This window comes from Hemitrygon akajei, chromosome 17 (genome assembly GCF_048418815.1).
Source record: "Hemitrygon akajei chromosome 17, sHemAka1.3, whole genome shotgun sequence".
NCBI lineage: Eukaryota > Metazoa > Chordata > Chondrichthyes > Myliobatiformes > Dasyatidae > Hemitrygon > Hemitrygon akajei.
Genome location: NC_133140.1, coordinates 13,094,631 through 13,113,397, shown reverse-complemented (window position 1 = coordinate 13,113,397; position 18,767 = coordinate 13,094,631). Strand labels below are relative to the sequence as shown.

Genomic DNA, 18,767 nt, shown 5'->3' with positions numbered 1-18,767 from the left:
CACTTGAATCCTAGGGGACCAATATCCTGGTGGGGAGGTTTGCTAAGGCTACTGGGGAGAGTTTAAACTAGAATTGTTGGGGATGGGAACCAAACTGAAGAGATGGGGAAAGGGGCAGTTGGCTCACAAATAGAGAAAGCTTGGAGACAGTGCAAGAGGGAGGATAGGCAGATGATAGAGAAGAGACGTGCTCAGACCAATGGTTTGAGGTGTGTCTATTGTAATGCAAAGAGTGTTATGAACAAAACGGATGAGCTTAGAGCGTGGATCAGTACTTGGAGATATGATGTTGTGACTATTATGGAGACTTGGATGGCTCAGGGGCAGGGTTGGCTACTTAGAGTGTCAGGCTTTAGATGTTTCAGAAAGGACAGGGAGGGACCCAAAAGAAGTGGGGGCATGGCATTGTTGATCAGAGATAGCGTCACGACTGCAGAAAAGGAGGAAGTCATGAAGGAATGGTCTATTGAGTCTTGTGGGTGGAAGTTAGGAACAGGAGGGGGTCAATAACTCTACTGGGTGTTTGTTATAGACCACCCAATAGTAACAGAGACATCGAGGAGCAGGTAGGGTGACAGATTCTGGAAGGTTGTAATAATTACAGGGTTGTCGTGGTGGGGGATTTTAACTTCCCAAATATTGATTGGCATCTCCCTAGAGCAAAGGATTTAGATGGGGTGGAGTTTGTTAGGTGTGTTCAGTAAGGTTTCCTGACACAATATGTAGATAATCCTACAAGAGGAGAGGCTGTACTTGATCTGGTATTGGGAAATGAACCTGGTCAGATGTCAGGTCTCTCTGGGAGAGCATTTTGGAGATAGTGCTCACAATTCTATCTCCTTTACCATTGCATTGGAGAGGGATAGGAACAGACAAGTTCGGAAAACGCTTAATTGAAGTAAGGGGATATATGAAGCTTTCAGGCAGGATCTTGGAAGCATAAATTGGGAACAAATGTTCTCAGGGAAATACACGGCAAAAATGTGGCAAATGTTCAGGGGATATTTGCATGGAGTTCTGCATAGGTATGTTCCAGTGAGACAGGGAAAGGATGGTAGGGTACAGAAACCGTGGTGTAGAAAAGCTGTTGAAAATCTAGAAGAAAAGAAAAGCTTACGAAAGGTTCAAAAAACTAGGTAATGATAGAGATCTAGAAGATTATAAGGCTAGCAGGAAGCAGTTTACGAATGAAATTAGGAGAGCCAGAAGGGGCCATGAGAAGGCCTTGGTGATCAGGATTAAAGAAAACCCCGAGGCATTTGACAAGTATGTGAAGAGCAAGAGGATAAGGTGTGAAAGAATAGGACCTATCAAGTGTGACAGTTGAAAAGTGTGTATGGAACCGGAGGAGATAGCAGAGGTACTTAATGAATACTTTGCTTCAGTATTCATTACGGAAAAGGATCTTGGCAATTGTAGGGATGATTTACAGCGGATTGAAAAGCTTGAGCATAGACATTAAGAAAGAGGATGTGCTGGAGCTTTTGAAAATAATCAAATTGGATAAGTCTCTGGGACCGGATGAGATGTACCCCAGGCTACTGTGGGAGGCGAGGGAGGAGATTGCTGAGCCTCTGGCAACGATCTTTGTGTCATCAATGGGGGTGGGAGAGGTTCCAGAGGATTGGAGGGTTGCAGATATTGTTCCCTTATTCAAGAAAGGAAGTAGAGGTAGCCCAGGAAATTATAGACCAGTGAGTCTTTCTTCAGTGGTTGGTAAGTTGATGGAGAAAATCCTGAGAGGCAGGATTTATGAACATTTGGAGAGGCATAATATGATTCGGAGCAGTCAGCATGGCTTTGTCTAAGGCAGGATATGCCTTTCGAGCCTGATTGAATTTTTTGAGGATGTGACTAAACATGTTAATGAAGGTAGAGCAGTAGAAGTAGTGTATATGGATTTCATCAAGGCATTTGATAAGGTACCCCATGCATGGCTAATTGAGAAAGTAAGGAGGCATGGGATCCAAGGGGGCCTTGCTTTGTGAATCCAGAACTGGCTTGCCCACAGAAGGCAAAGAGTGGTTGTAGATGGGTCATGTTCTGCATGAAGGTCGGTGACCAGTGGAGTGCCTCAGGGACCCCTTCTCTGTGATTTTTATAAATGATCTGGATGAGGAAGTGGAGGGATGGGTTGGTAAATTTGCTGATGACACAAAGGTTGGGGGTGTTGTGGATAGTGTGGAAGGCTGTCAGAGGTTACAACAGGACATTGATAGGATGCACAACTCGGCTGAGAAGTAGCAGGTGGAGTTCAACCCAGATAAATGTGAGGTGGTTCATTTTGGTCGGTCAAATATGATGGCAGAATATAGTTTTAATGGTAAGACTGTCGGCACTGTGGCAGATCAGAGGGATCTTGGGGTCTGTGTCCATAGGACACTCAAAGCTGCTGCACAGGTTGACTCTGTGGTTAAGAAGGCATACGGTGCATTGGCCTTCATGAACCGTGGGATTGAGTGTAAGAGCCGAGAGCTAATGTTATTGCCTTATAGGACCCTGAACCCACCCCACTTGGAGTACTGTGCTCAGTTCTGGTCACATCACTAAAGGAAGGATGTGGAAGCCATAGAAAGGGTGCAGAGGCGATTTACAAGGATGTTGCCTGGATTGGGGAGCATGGCTTACGAGAACAGGTTAAGAACTTGGCCTTTTTTCCTTGGAGTGACAGATGATGGGAGCTGACCTGATAGAGGTGTACAAGATAATGAGAGGAATTGATCGTGTGGATAGCCAGAGGCTTTTTCCCAGGGCTGAAATGGGAAACGAAAGGGCACAGTTTAAAGGTGCTTGGAAGTAGGTACAGATGAGATGTCGGGTAAGATTTTTGTGCAGAGAGTGGTGAGTGCGTGGAATGGGCTGCTGATGACAGTGGTGGAGGCGGATACGACTGGGTCTTTTAAGAGGCTCCTGGAGAGTTATTTGGAGCTTAGAAAAGTAGAGGGCTATGGGTAACCCTAGGTAATTTCTAAAGTACATGTTCAGCACAGCATCACTCCATCAAACATCCAAATTTGTCCAAATGTTGCTACCAGTACTCCCTCTACCCACGATCAACAAGAGAGTGGAATCTTCTGCCACCAGGCCTGCGCAGTATTTCTGACATTAATATTTTGAAAGATAGACTCAATCAAATCAATTTAGGGGATCTCATTAAGAAAACTCACTTTACAATTTAACTCTCAGGCCGTTCACACCGACAGCCGTCCGGCAGTGCTTGCGTAGTACCAAGCAGCACTGGGCCGAAGGGCCTGTATTGTGCTGTAGTCTTTCTATGTTTCTAACTTCTATATGGTGCTGCAGTTCTCTGCATTTCTTCCATTTACTTCAGAGGTGAAATCTCTGAGGATCATTGATGCACGGAAACAGACCCTGCAGTCTAACTCCTACATGCCAACCAAGGTGCCCAGCAAAAGCTCGTCCCATTTGCCCAGTTTTAACCTGCATCACTCAAAACCCCTCCTATCAAATATTGTTGTTATACCGAAGTAAATCATTCTCTCTGGGTGCACTGACCTCTGCAGGATAAGTTACCCCTCATGCCCCTTCTAAATCTCCCTTTGCCCACCCCCTCCCTCCACACACAAACCTTAAACCTATGCCCTCAAGTTGTTCCCTGGGAAAAGACTACATTCACCCTAATACGCTTCTATGAGGTTACCCCTCAGTCTCCCACATTGTCAGGGATAAAGTCCAAGCCCGTCCAGCCTCTCCCTGAAGAACTCTCAGCATCTGTGTTGAGATTATGCACAAGAATCTTCTCTGGCGTCTGCAGAAGGTACTGAAAATCCAGAGCAACAAACACTAAAGTGCTGGAGGGACGCAGCGGGTCAGGCAGCATCTTGGGAAGGGAATAAACAGTCAGCGTTTTTGGCCAAGACCCTTCACCAGGACGGGAAAGGAAGGGGAAAGAAGCCAGAATGAGAAGATCAACTTGGATGGTTGGGTTCTGATGCATTTGGATGTCCAAAGATCCACATCTGGGTGGCTCCCATTCTGACCTGCAGGGGAAGGGACTAGTGTTGAACTAAGGGTGGACTAGGTATTATATCTCCTAGTCTCACTTAAACAAGGATAACATCAACAAGAATAACGTGGAGTCTCAGCTGGGCATGGTGCCCCTGATCTAGCGGGTAAATTGGTTATTCTCCTATCACTGGATACAAGGCAGAATCAGGCTTATTGTCACTGACTTACACCGTGCAACTTGTTTTTCAGCAGTAAGGCAGAGCAGCACACAAAGAACTACTATAAGTTTCAAGAGTAAGTGCACAGTAGCGTAATGGTTAACACAACACTTTACAGTAACAGTGATCCCTGTAAGGAGTTTGTACGTTCTCCCCATGACTGCATGGATTTCCTCTGGGTTCCCGCTTTCCTCCCACAGTCCAAAGACATGGGTTAATAGGTCATTGTGAATTGTCCCTTGATTAGGCTGGAGATAAATCAGGAGATTGTTAGGTGGCACAGCACAAAGGGCTGTATCTCAGTCAATCAATAAAGTAATTAATTAAATAGAGCTCATAGGTTAAATGGTCCATTCAGGAGTCTGATGGCAGAGAGGAAGAAGTTGTTCCTAAAACACTAAATGTGTGTATTCAGGGTCCTGTAGCTCTTCCCTGATGGTAGCCATGAGAAGAGGGCATGTCCTATATGGTAGGGGGCCTTAATGCCACCTTCTTCAGGCATCGCCTATTGAAGATGGTGAGCAGGCAAGTTCCCGTGATGGAGCAGGCTCAGCTTACAACCCTCTGCTGTGCAAGGTGTGCTGTTGACAGTCACTGACCGGTCTCCATCTTGAAAATTCCCAATGCTTGAGTTGTGAAATACACTGATCCATTGAATTTAAAGAGGTAAATCAAATTTGAGAGGGCAGATTAGGCAGTTCTGCTTAGCTGTAGTTAGAGCTGAACAGATGAAGGTCCTCCCCAAGCGACAGCTGGGTTCCATTCCTGAGCTCTATTCAAACACAAACAGCTCGCAGTCAGAAATGTGATCACCCAACAAGATATTGCTGGTGACAGTAGGAGTTGGAATGTTATGTTGAAGATGTATACGATATTGGTAAAGCCTAATCTGAAGTATTGTGTGCAGTTCTGTCACCTACCTACAGGAAAGATATCAGTAAGAGTGAAAGAGTGTAGAAAAATTTGTACAAGGATGTAGCCAGTACTTGAGGACATGAGTTATAAGGAATGGTTAAACATAGAACAGCACATTACAGGCCCTTCGGCCCACAATGTTGTGCCGACCTTCAAACCCTGCCTCCCATATAACCCCCCACCTTAAATTCCTCCATATCTACTAGTCTAGTAGTCTCTTAAACTTCACTAGTGTATCTGCCTGCACCACTGACTCAGGCAGTGCATTCCACGCACCAATCACTCTCTGAGTGAAAAACCTTCCTCTAATATCCCCCTTGAACTTCCCTCCCCTTACCTTAAAGCCATGTCCTCTTGTACTGAGCAGTGGTGCCCTGGGGAAGAGGCGCTGGCTGTCCACTCTGTCTATTCCTCTTAATATCTTGTACACCTCTATCATGTCTCCTCTCATCCTCCTTCTCTCCAAAGAGTAAAGCCCTAGCTCCCTTAATCTCTGATCATAATCCATACTCTCTAAACCAGGCAGCATCCTGGTAAATCTCCTCTGTACCCTTTCCAATGCTTCCATATCCTTCCTATAGTAAGGCAACCAGAACTGGACACAGTACTCCAAGTGTGGCCTAACTAGAGTTTTATACAGCTGCATCATTACACTGCGTCTCTTAAACTCTATCCCTCGACTTATGAAAGCTAACACCCCATAACCTTTCTTAACTACCCCATCTACCTGTGAGGCAACTTTCAGGGATCTGTGGACATGTACCTCCAGATCTCTCTGCTCCTCCACACTACCAAGTATCCTGCCACAAACACAAGAGATTCTGCAGATGCAGAAAATCCTGAGCAACACACACAAAATGCTGAAGGAATACTATCCTGATGAAAGGTCTCAGCTCAAAGCATTAACTCTTTGTTACTCTCCATAAATGCTGCCTGATCTGCTGAGTTGCTCCAGCATTTTGTGTGTGATATGGGGAAAGGTTGAATACGTTATTCCCTGAAGCATTGGAGAATGGGGGGAGATTTGATAGAGGTATACAAAATCATGAGGGGTATAGACAGGGTAAATGCAAGCAGGCTTTTTCCACTGCAGTTAGGTGAGACTAGAACTAGAAATCATAGATTGGAGGTGAAAGGTGAAATATTTAAGGGGAATGGGGTGGGGAGAATGTCTTTACTCAGAGCGGTGAGAGTGTGGAACAAGCTGCCAGCAGAAGTGGTGGACGTGGGGTCGATTTCAAAATTTAAGTGAACTTTGTGGAGGTGCATGGACGGGAAGGTTCTGGAGCACTATGGTTCCACGACTAGCAGAATAATAGTTGGGCACAGACTAGGTGGGCCGAAGGGCCTGTTTCTGTGCTGTAGTGCTCTGTAATTCTATATTTAAATGAAACATGGGCTGACCAGGGCATTTACCTCAGCCATTCAAAACCTGCTATGGACCAAGTTCCCGGGCAGCAGAGGACGGGCGCAGCTCTTCAGTGGCCGGCAAATCGAACCCACCGATCTCCCAGCCGCTCATTCATACGTACAGAAGTCAGGCATGCGTAAACTGGGAAAGAACCCGATTCAGTAGGTTACTGAGGTCCGAGCTGTCTTTGGAACACATTTGGTGCTGGCTGTAACTCTTGAGTGCTTTCCCTTTTTAAATTCTGTAATTTTACTTCGTCACTACCATCCGGCAGGTCAGAATAGTGTTAGAAAAATATGTGCATAGCAGGTCACTGTGTACAGTTGGAGAAAAGGGAGGTGCTAGAGTTATCAGGTGTGGACTGAGCTCAGAGCAACTCACCTCAGAATCACTCAGCAGCCTTCGACCCCTACACACACACACGGACCCAGTTTATGTTCACTGTTTGGAAGAGCTCAGTCAGCCATCAGAGAGTGATTTTCACAGTGTTAAACATCTGTAATGTCAGCAAGAGAAAAGGATGTGATATTCACAGTGTTAAACATCTGTAATGTCAGCAAGAGAAAAGGAATTGGAAACACCAGTGAATTTTGTACAGTTATTGGATGGACCCCAGGGACCATCAGGCTCCTGATTGATAGTGTTGTTGCCCAAGTTTATTCTCCACACTGACATTGACTCACCCCGGCCGACTGCGCTGAAGATTATTGACTTCATTGTGTGGGTCACAGGGGCACCAGGCTGTTACTCTTCAGTAGGAGCTCCTTGTGTGGTATCTGCTGGGCTGTGTGGAACTTGGACTAGGGATCCCAGCATTCTGCTAATTAGAATTCATTTCTCTACAGCAATGGTTCAGTGCTAACATTTCCATCCCATCCCTCTTAAATTTAAACTGGAACTCTTGGGCTGCAAAACTGAGACCTTATGTCTGCCTTCTCAGACGGAGGTAAAGGAACCCTTGGGGCATTTTTAAATAGAGTTGAAAGCTGTGGCTAACTTTTAATCGTCATAAATACAAGATATTCTGCAGACGCTGGAAATCTTGAGCAACACACACAAAATAGTGGAAGAAGTCAGCAAGTCAGGCAGCATTTATGGAGAGGAATAAACGGTCAACATTTCATGCTGAGACTCTTCAGGACTGGAAAGGAACGGAGTCAGTAAAGGAACGTAGGGGGAGGAGAGGAGTACAAGTCGGTAGGTGATAAGTGAGTCCAGGTGAGGGGGAAGGTAGGTTGGTGGGGGAGAGGGGATGAAGTGGGATAAAGAGGAAGGAATCTGGTAGGTGAGGAGAGCGGACCATGGAAGAAAGGGAGAGAGGAGGAGCACAAGAGAGAGGTGATGGCCAGGTGAGGAGAACCCATGAACTCACTATCTGTACAGTATTTATTTATTTTCATATTCTTATTGTAACCTATAGTAATCGTTTCTTGTATTGTACTGCTGCCATAAACCAACAAATTTCATGACTGAAGTCAGTGATAATAAACCTGGTTCTGATTCTGATATTGACAAGACTGCATAGCTTCGAACTGTCTGCCCATGACCACAAGAAACTTCAGAGAATTGTAGACCCACCTCAGCACATCGTGGAAACCTGCCTCCTCTCCAAGGACTCTGTCTACAGTTCTTGCTGCCTCAGTAAATCAGTCAACATAATCAAAGACCACTCCCCTGCAGATATCCTTTCTTCGCCCACCTCCCACTGGGCAGAAGATTCAAAAGCCTGGAAGTCCCTACCACCAGTCTCAAGAACATCTTCTATCTCACTTTTATAAGATTATTGAATACTACACTTTCCCTGTAACTGTAACACTTTATTCTGCTTTCCATTATTGCTTTCTCTGTACTACTCTGATGCACTGTTGTAATGAAATGATCTGTATGGCTGCATGTAAAAACAAAGTGTTTCAAAGGTCTGGAACCAAACTGAAGGTGCATCTGGAGAGTGACATTTGATTGTTGGTGGTGATCCTTTGTGGTGACTTACTGATGCCTGAGAACACTGATGACACAATGGACTGGACTGAATTAACTGAATGAGCCAACCCTGGATAATTTTCCATTTTCCAGAGATATGCCACTGTGAAGAACTGCTACAGATGCCCAGTGGAGAGTATCCTATCTGGTTGCATCATGGCCTCGTGTGGAAACATCAATGCCCAGGAATGGAAAAGTCTACAGAAAGCGGTGGATACTGCTTAATCCATCTCAGGGAAAACCCTCGGGGATTTTTTGAATTTTGTCTCCATTTAGAAAATAGTATGTTTTTGTTGCTCCAACCAAAGTGCATGACCACGCACTTCCAAGCACTGTATTCCATCTGCAACTTCTTTGCCCATTCTCCTAATTTGTCTAAGTCCTTCTGTAGCTTCCCTGTTTCCTGAACACTACCAACCCTCCATCTCTCTGTAAGCTTGGTCACAAAACCATCAATTCTGTCATCCAAATCATTGACATACAACGTTAGAAGAAGGGGTCCCAAAACCAACCCCTGTGGAACACCATTAGTCACTGGCAACCACCTAGAAAAAGCTCCCTTTATTCCCACACTTTGCCTCTTGCCAATCAGCCAATGCTACTATCTTTCCTGTAATACCACGGGCTCATATCTTGTTAAGCAGCCTCATGTGTGGCACCTTGTCAAAAGTCTTCCAAAAATCCAAATACACAATGTCCACCAATTCTCCTTTGTCTATCCTGCTTGTATTTCCTCAAAGAATTACAACAGATTTGTCAGGCAAGATATTCCCTTAAGGAAATCATGCTAACTTTAGCCGATAAACATTCAGGCTGCTCATCGCTCTCTTCAGAAGCCTTTCCACTCTTTCAACTCTTCAAGCCTGTTTTCCCCTTGTGACTCATTCCGAGACTCATGTAGCAGGCTTACCTCTTTGTGGCTCTCGTTAAGAAGGGTGGTCAAGCATTGTACTATGCAGTAACTGCCAACGGCATGAAAAAGTCGCCTCTCCAGAGCAGCCATGCATCCTAACCTCAGCTTCCCTGGTGTTGTTCACTGTTTAATTGTATCACACTGCATCCAACAGTGTGCTCTGACCCAGGAGTGTAAAAAAACCACAAATAGGATATCCATTTGGAATTCCACCTTACACAAGTAGCTACCTCTGGAGCACCGTGAAAATTCGGACAGCTCCTTGTTCCTTTTCCTTCTCACTTCACCCACCCACTTTCAGAGTGTTCCCCTGATAGTTCGCAGGATGTGTCCTGCTGATAGCAATGGGAGCAACTTGCTTGAAAAACTTTTCTGGGTCATCAGTATCCTGTACCTCTTCATGTTATTACCATCTGGAAGGAGGTTCAGGAGCCTGAAGACTCACAGGAGTTTCCTTATGCATGTTGCTCCCATTGCTAGCAACAGGAGGATACATCCTGAGCACTGAGAGAGGGAGATGACAGATAAACACTCTGAAAGAGGGGCTTATAGACAATAGACAATAGGTGCAGAAGTAAACCATTTGGCCCTTGGAGCCTGCACCGCCATTTTGAGATCATGGCTGATCATCTACTATCAATACCCAGTTCTTTCCTTGTCCCCATATCCCTTGATTCCCCTATCCATAAGATACCTATCTAGCTCCTTCTTGAAAGCATCCAGAGAATTGGCCTCCACTGCCTTCCAAGGCAGTGCATTCCAGACCCCCACAACTCTCTGGGAGAAGAAGTTTTTCCTTATCTCTGTCCTAAATGACCTACCCCTTATTCTCAAACCATGCCCTCTGGTACTGGATTCTGCCAGCATCTGGAACATATTTCCTGCCTCTATCTTGTCCAATCCCTTAATAATCTTATATGTTTCAATCGGATCCCCTCTCAATCTCCTTAATTCCAGCGTGTACAAGCCCAGTCTCTCTAACCTCTCTGCATAAGACAGTCCCGACATCCCAGGAATTAACCTCGTGAATCTACGCTGCACTTCCTCTACAGCCAGGATGTCCTTCCTTAACCCTGGAGACCAAAACTGTACACAATACTCCAGATGTGGTCTCACCAGGGCTCTGTACAAATGCAAGAGGATTTCCTTGCTCTTGTACTCAATTCCCTTTGTAATAAAGGCCAACATTCCATTAGCCTTCTTCACTGCCTGCTGCACTTGCTCATTCACCTTCAGTGACTGATGAACAAGGACTCCTAGATCTCTTTGTATTTCTCCCTTACCTAACTCTACACCATTCAGATAATAATCTGCCTTCCTGTTCTTACACCCAAAGTGGATAAGCTCACACTTATTCACATTAAACGTCATCTAGCAAGTATCTGCACACTCACCCAGTCTATCCAAGTCACCCTGAATTCTCCTAACATCCTCATCACATGTCACACTGCCACCCAGCTTAGTATCATCAGCAAATTTGATCAGCAATAACCCTAATGCGAGGGTTATTGGATGTTTTAGTGTATGTTTACTGAATAGCTGCCAAGAAAGTAGATTAAAGCAGAGATCTAAGTCAAAAGTCAAGGTCAATTTAATACTGAAGTACGTATATGTCACCTTTTACTAAACTGAGATCCATTTGCTTGCAGTCTCCCCCCCCCCCCCCCCCCACCTGGTTTCACATTTCACTTTCAGTTTGGAAACCCTCCCCTCTCCCCACCACCTTATCCTGGCTTCTTTCCCTTTCTTTTCCAATCCCGATGAAGGGTCTGTGGTCTGAAATGTCAACTGTTATTTCCCTCCATAGATGCGGTCAAAAGGAGACAAATCATGCAAGTAGTAACAAAATGTAATACTGAAAACATGAGTTGAAGAGTCCTTGAAAGTGGTTGTGGAATCAGTTCAGATTTGAGATGAGTGAGGTTATCCACACTGGTTCAGGAACCTGAACCTGATGGTATGGGACCTAAGGGTCCTGCGCCTCATGCTTGATGGTAGTAACAAGAAGAGAGCATGGCCTGCATGGTTGGGTCTTTGATGATGATTGATGCTTGTAGATCAGCTCATTGGTGGGGAGGGTATTTCCTGAGATGGACTGGGCTGTATCCAGCATTTTCTGTAGACGTTTTCATTCCTGGACATTGATGTTTCCATACCAAGCCGTGATGCAACCAGATGGGATACTCTGTACCGTACATTTAAAAAGGTTTGTCAAAAGGGACTAGATTATACAGCTCCATTTGAAGGGATAGGCCCTTGTGTTGTCACTGATTGTCCATTTGCTTTAAATCTTCCCTTTTGTCTGCCATGCATTAAATGAAAGTGTTTTGATTGACAGGCCCAGTGAGAAGTCCACGACCGCCAACAGGCAAGTTCCTTCAGAAATCGACTACAACGAACTTCTACAACACTTTGAGAAGGTGCAGAACAAACACCTGGAGGCCAGACACCAACGAGCAGGTCGCAATGATCAGCTGGAGAGGAAGCTGCCCTTGTGAGACTGGACTCCAGCCACACTTGACTGTCGGATTTCCAGTTTTGGGACTTGCTAAAACTATAGAGCCAGTTTAGTCAGGCTGATCCACTACTTTTGCAATGTATATTCCTTCACCACAACACATATTCACTGCACATAGGTTGGCCAATATTCCCCTGTTGATTTATAGTCCCAGGAGACTTTCACAATATAGTGCCCAATGCATCCCCATTGACCCATGTGGTTCATCCTTCACACTTCCTCTGCTATCCAGCCTGTGTACAATAGTCTTTTCATAGAGTTCATTACCTCTTATTCATCATTAATTCACACATTACTTGGCCGATTTCCCTTTCATATTTCAGATCAATATCCTCATTCCACATACAGGATCAATGGTGTTAGTTGAATTCAGTAATGTAACCCCCTTTGTCTGTTTTATTGTGCTGCAGTGCACTTATGAAGCCTTGTCAGCAGCATCTTGAGCAGAGTCAGTTTGTTCCTGGTGCTCATGACTGGTTTTGGCCAACAGAGACGTGATCCATAGCTTGAAATGGGAAGAGAAACTCTTCTCAGGTAAAGATCGTGCAGGGACATTGTTGAAAGGAACAGAACATCTCACAACCCATCATTTGAGATACTTGATGCAGATATCAATATCACACTGCTAGAGATTAAGCAGGTGCATTTTAACAGAAAATGATTTTGTAAAGAAAACAAAGAAGATCCATCAAGTTAAATGGAATGAAACAAAAGGTGTTCTCTCATTACAACTGACAATGGTCAAAGTACACTTAGTTCATACCCTAAGTGTGTCACATTAAAATGAATTTGGACAATTTGATCATTTCAAAATTAATATCTGTGCACAAGATAGAATAATATTTTTTAAAACACCGAATCGTGAAATCTGCAGAGTGCTCAAGTAATGCAAAGCTGAAGTAATATCTTCCCAAAGCAGAGCTGGGGAATGGCCAAACACCTTGTTGCACCATTAAAGCTCCCACCACACCACTCCTTGTTTCCCAAGCTTCAATGCTATTTATTCACAAGACTGCTGAATGCAATGTAACTGCATCCTGTCTTAATTGACCACTGCACTAAGAGTTGTTTGGGAGAAGGGTGTATGACAGGAGAGCAATATTGAATATTGAAGTTCTTGCAACATTTTTTAAATTGCTTGTCTGTTACTGCTGTTTATATTCTGCAGGCCTTCAGTGGCTTGTGTTTTATTTGGTGACCTCGACTTACTTGTACCGGTCTGGGATCATTGGAGAACTTGCACACAAGTCAGTAATTAGATTAGATATGCACTGAATGAAATTGCTTTTACCTTTGTTTATTCCTTTTATATAACAGAGTATATCTTGACACTTCCAGGGGTGGCATTCTAATTTACTCATAAAGTGCAGCAAAATGTCTCAGAAATGCCTGACAGAAACCACTCAACCATACTCATCTATGAAGGGCTGTAACTGTTGCAGGACTGTTCCTCCAGCCAAATGCTGTGATTGGAGGAAGTTACATAAGACACCACAAAAAACCATTTTCAACATTAGAGCAGCAAATTTGATTGCCAGGATGTTTATCCAAACACAGCTTATTAAACATAGAAAATAGGTGCAGGAGTAGGCCATTCGGCCCTTTGAGCCTGCACCGCCATTCAGTATGATCATGGCTGATCATCCAACTCAGAACCCAGTACCTGCTTTCTCTCCATTCCCCCGATCCCTTTAGCCACAAGGGCCATATCTAACTCCCTCTTAAATATAGCCAATGAACCGGCCTCAGCTGTTTCCTGTGGCAGAGAATTCCACAGATTCACCACTCTCTGTGTGAAGAAGTTTTTCCTCATCTCGGTCCTAAAATGCTTCCCCTTTATCCTTAAACTGTGACCTCTCATTCTGGACTCCCCCAACATCAGAAACAATCTTCCTGCATCTAGCCTGTCCAATCCCTTTAGAATTTTATACGTTTCAATAAGATCCCCCCTCAATCTTCTAAATTCCAGTGAGTATAAGCCTAGTCGATCCAGTCTTTCTTCATATGAAAGTCCTGCCATCCCAGGAATCAATCTGGTGAACCTTCTTTGTACTCCCTCTATGGCAAGAATGTCTTTCTTCAGATTAGGGGACCAAAACTGCACACAATACTCCAGCTGTGGTCTCACCAAGGCCTGGTACAACTGCAGTAGAACCTCCCTGCTCCTGTACTCGAATCCTCTTGCTATGAATGCCAACATACCATTTGCCTTTTTCACCACCTGCTGTACCTGCATGCCCACATTCAATGACTGGTGTACAATGACACCCAGGTCTCGTTGCATCTCCCCTTTTCCTAATCGGCCACCATTCAGATAATAATCTGTTTTCCTGTTCTTGCCACCAAAGTGGATAACCTCACATTTATCCACATTAAATTGCATCTGCCATGAATTTGCCCAATCACCTAACCTATCCGAGTCACCCTGCATCCTCTTAGCACCGCCACCCAGCTTCGTGTCATCCGCAAACTTGGAGATGCTGCATTTAATTCCCTCGTCTAAATCATTAATATATATTGTAAACAACTGGGGTCCCAGCACTGAGCCTTGTGGTACCCCACCAGTCACTGCATCTGGCAATGTGTGAGCAGATCTTCATGTGAAACCTTCTTTCAAGCATATCACAGGGAGCATGACTAAATCACCTCAAAACAAATTGATCCTTACTCTAACTAAATATTTCTAACCGAATTGACTCCCAGTTTATAACGGGAAATATTTGAAGTGCAGAAATGCTAGATTTAAAGACAAAACTCTTGACGTTGAGAGGATGGTGATATTAAGACTTCATCCTTTCAAATGCTGCCACTTTTAATGGGCCACTTAGCATAAAACCTCTCCAGAGACAAGAAACATGCAAAAATCAAGCACTGCCTCACAAAGTTGAAGCCCACAGTGGTTCATGTCTGTGAAGTATCATCCACTCGAGGTGGTCTCCATCTTTCATTGGCAGCATGAAGTTGATGTGGCTGTTGTATCTCAGTTATTTCTCAAAGTTTCTTCAAAAGCTGAATAATTTACAGTCGGTAGGACACACAAAAGCTGGCTGGTTGTCCTGGCATCATCATCTTCACTCCCATCTCTCTCCCAACTCTTCCTCCTTTTCCATCTTCCCTTTCCCTGTCAAAAATCATGGAAGGGGAAGCTTTGCCAAGTGGCTGCTAAGCAATTCTACGTGTGTCCAGGGACCACTCAGTTGATGCCACTGGACAGGACCTTTCATCTTTTTGTTACAATGAAGCAACAAAAATAGGAATTCCTTTTATATACCCGTCACAAATTTAAAGCTGTTCACTGCCCTTCTTTATATATTTTGGAATCTGTCTTGTACTGGAGAAAAGTAAATGTACATCACTGATTTAATTCACACAGATGTCATGGCAGTACAGTTAAGACCTCACTTAAAATACTTAAATTTACAGAGACTCTGAATAAATCCAAACTCTCATCTTAGATTCCACCCCCACCCATCCACCCAATCTCTTTCACAAATTCTGCACCAGTATCACTTCACCTCAAGTGTTGTTCATGAACAGGCTCTCTACCACAGGTACTGCTGCTCTCTATTTCAGACAGGACCTGTTCTGACCACTTTGTGTAGTCCACAGCAGGGTCTGGCTGCTTTATGCTGACCTCTTTGTTTGTCATGTCTGGCCATAGTCCCAATTTGTATTTTGTATTCCCTGAGATCCAACATTGTCCACAGGTCCGCATTGTTTCTTTGTGTGTTTGCATGATACTGAACTGGATGGAGCTTATTCGACTGCACAGGTCTGACGCAGGTCAGTATCACATTGCACACTGAGTTGAAGGGGGGTTTCATTACCCCACTCCACTTGCCCCTGATGAAAGTGGAACGTTGGAGACCATGTTACTCGTTGTGTAACATTCACTGAGTACAGGAGTGTTCCCCCTCCCAATATTCATCAGAGTAGGAAGAACTCAGGACTCTGGCCGAAGCTAGCACGTTGAAGGAAAGGTGAATGCACCTCACTGGTTGCAAGGAATCCAATGGTATGCGTAGTTGCGGTAACATCCTATGAATTTGCCATTTGCAGTGATGAAAAGGAGTGATGTGGATTGAAGCAAATGGAGGGAGTGTTTGCCTGTACTTGAGAGCTCTAACTGAACGCCCAGTTGATACACCAGTAGCTAGTTATAGCAAATCACTTGCCTTAATTGCACTGAAGGTGGATTACAAATTTGTCATAAACCTCTTTGAAAACTAAAGAGTAAGAACTAATCATGGCCTCAGATTGTAAATAAAGGCAGTATGTCCACTGAATCAACATTATTATTCTTGTTTACAAAGAGACTTGTCATTTGAATTTAAAATTGAAATAAACTTGAGTTGTACATAGATGTGTAAAAGAAATTATTTTTGACCTCCACTCTACATACATGGTACTTTGTGTTTGTCATTTTTATTGTAACTTTGGTTGGTGACCTGAATTTCCAGTTTGGCATTAAGCTTTACTTTAACACAACAGATTCTGCAGATGCTGGAAATTCAGAATAGCACACACAAAATTCTGGAAGAACTCAGCAGGTCAGTCAGCATCTCTGGAGAGGAATGGACAGTAGATGTTTTGGGCCAAGTCCCTTCATCAGGACATGATGAAAGCTTTTAATTAAGTTCTGTTGCCAAAGTTACAGCCCAAATTCTCTTCAAAGTTTTTGAAACAAAATTGAAGCTGAATCAAATGGGAAAACAGTAACTAACTCTTAACTGGTTTGGAATTCAAACGTAGCAATTGAAGTTCAACTAATCCTAGAAATAGATGAAAAATAAGATCAGAATGAAAATGGGTAATCTGAAAATAAAGATCCCCAAGCAGAAAAGGAAGTAGTTCCTTTAAGGTTATATACAACTCCACACTACTGTTACGTTCAATCAAATTTCAAATAATGCTGCACGGTTTTCTACAGAATTGCTTCATTTTTTGATATTTGAAAGACTTCTCCTAAACCCTGGTCATAGAACACTACAGGCCCTTCAGCCCACAGTGTTATGCCAACCTTTTAACCTACTCTACGATCAATCTAAAACGTCCTTCATGCGCGGCCCATAACCTTCATTTTTTTCCTACATCCATGTGCATCTCTAAGAGCCTCCTAACTGTCCTGAATGTATCTGACATTACCATCACCAGTGTGTTCCATGCACTTACCATTCTCTGCATCAAAATCTATGTACCTCTGACATTGCTAAACTTTCCTCTAATCATCTTAAAAGCTCCATCATGGACACGAACCTCTCCAGCTCCATCATGGACACGAACCTTTCCAGCTCCATCATGGACACGAACCTTTCCAGCTCCATCATGGACACGAACCTTCCCAGCTCCATCATGGACATGAACCTCTCCAGCTCCATCATGGACACTAACCTCTCCAGCTCCATCATGGACATGAACCTCTCCAGCTCCATCATGGACACGAACCTTTCCAGCTCCAACATGGACACTAACCTCTCCATTTCCATCATGGACATGAACCTTTCCAGCTCCATCATGGACACTAACCTTTCCAGCTCCATCATGGACATGAACCTCTCCAGCTCCATCATGGACACTAACCTCTCCAGTTCCATCATGGACACGAACCTCTCCAGCTCCATCATGGACATGAACCTCTCCAGCTCCATCATGGACACTAACCTTTCCAGCTCCATCATGGACACGAACCTCTCCAGCTCCATCATGGACACTACCCTCTCCAGCTCCATCATGGACACGAACCTTTCCAGCTCCATCATGGACACGAACCTCTCCAGCTCCATCATGGACACTAACCTCTCCAGCATTAAGGACATCTTCAAATAGCAACTGCAGCAAAAATGCAAAGTCCCTCATTAAGGACCTTTACTATCCAGGACATGGCCTCTTCTCATTACTGCCACCAGGGAGGAGGTACTGAGGACTGAAGACACACGCTTAATGTTTTAGAAGTATCTTCCTCCCCTCTGCCATCAGATTTCCAAACAATCATTAACCCATTGATGCTATTTTGCTCCTTTTTTTAATAACATTTATAATTATATATATATATATATATGTGTGTGTGTGTGTGTGTGTGTGTGTGTGTGTGTGTGTGTTTGTGTGTGTGTGAGTATATATGTATAGACAGTATATTACTTATTATCATACATAGTATATTTTATGTATTGCACTGTTCTGCTGCTGCAAAACAGCAAATTTCATGACAGAAGTCAGTGATAATAAACGTGAATCTGATTGTGAACCTGGCAGCACAATAGTGCAGTGGTTAGTATAACACCATTACAGCGCCAGTGACCTTGGGTTCAATTCCCTTTGCTGTCTATGAGGAGTTTGTACGTTCTCCCTGTGAATCCAGGTGCTCTGATTTCCTCCCACATTCCAATGATGTACAGCTTAGAAGATAAATTAGTCACATGGGTGTAAGTAGACAGCATGGGCTTGTTTCTCTGCTGTATCTTGAAATAATCAGAGCCAGTGGCTCATGGAAGCTGATTAGTGAACACAATGTACAGACAGGCATATATGTAAATGGTACGGGTTTGGGAATCGTTTAGAAAACGTAAGTGGTTATTGACCAATCTGTGAGTCTCTCTGGATTTGATCAATGGGTATTTGCATATATTAGCTAATTATAAATCTATTAACCAGTCTACCCTTTGGAGAGATGCTGCTTTGAGGATCGTACCCTATTTTGATCAGGTTATCTTGACAATCACAGTAATGAACTGTAATATCATGATATGAGCTGCTCCCAACAGACCTGTGGGCTTTGTGGCTTAAAGCTTTGAAAGGGGCATTTGAGTATATACCTTTTTTAACACACAATATCTGGCTCCCACT

At 43.9% G+C, this 18,767-nt stretch overlaps 1 protein-coding gene across 2 annotated transcripts in view; it reads left to right on the top strand.

The window, feature by feature from the left end:
- The window catches only part of vac14 (vac14 homolog (S. cerevisiae)), a 505,447-nt gene that overhangs the window by 467,923 nt on the left and 18,757 nt on the right, over positions 1-18,767 (top strand). The window contains exon 20 of one of the 2 annotated variants that reach the window (XM_073069699.1): positions 11,745-16,285. The exons of the other annotated variant lie outside the window; for it this stretch is intronic. Coding sequence (XP_072925800.1) covers positions 11,745-11,904 — 160 coding nt within the window. The 3' untranslated portion in view covers positions 11,905-16,285. Of the gene's footprint in view, positions 1-11,744; positions 16,286-18,767 lie in introns of those variants that run through there. 2 annotated transcript variants of the gene reach the window in all.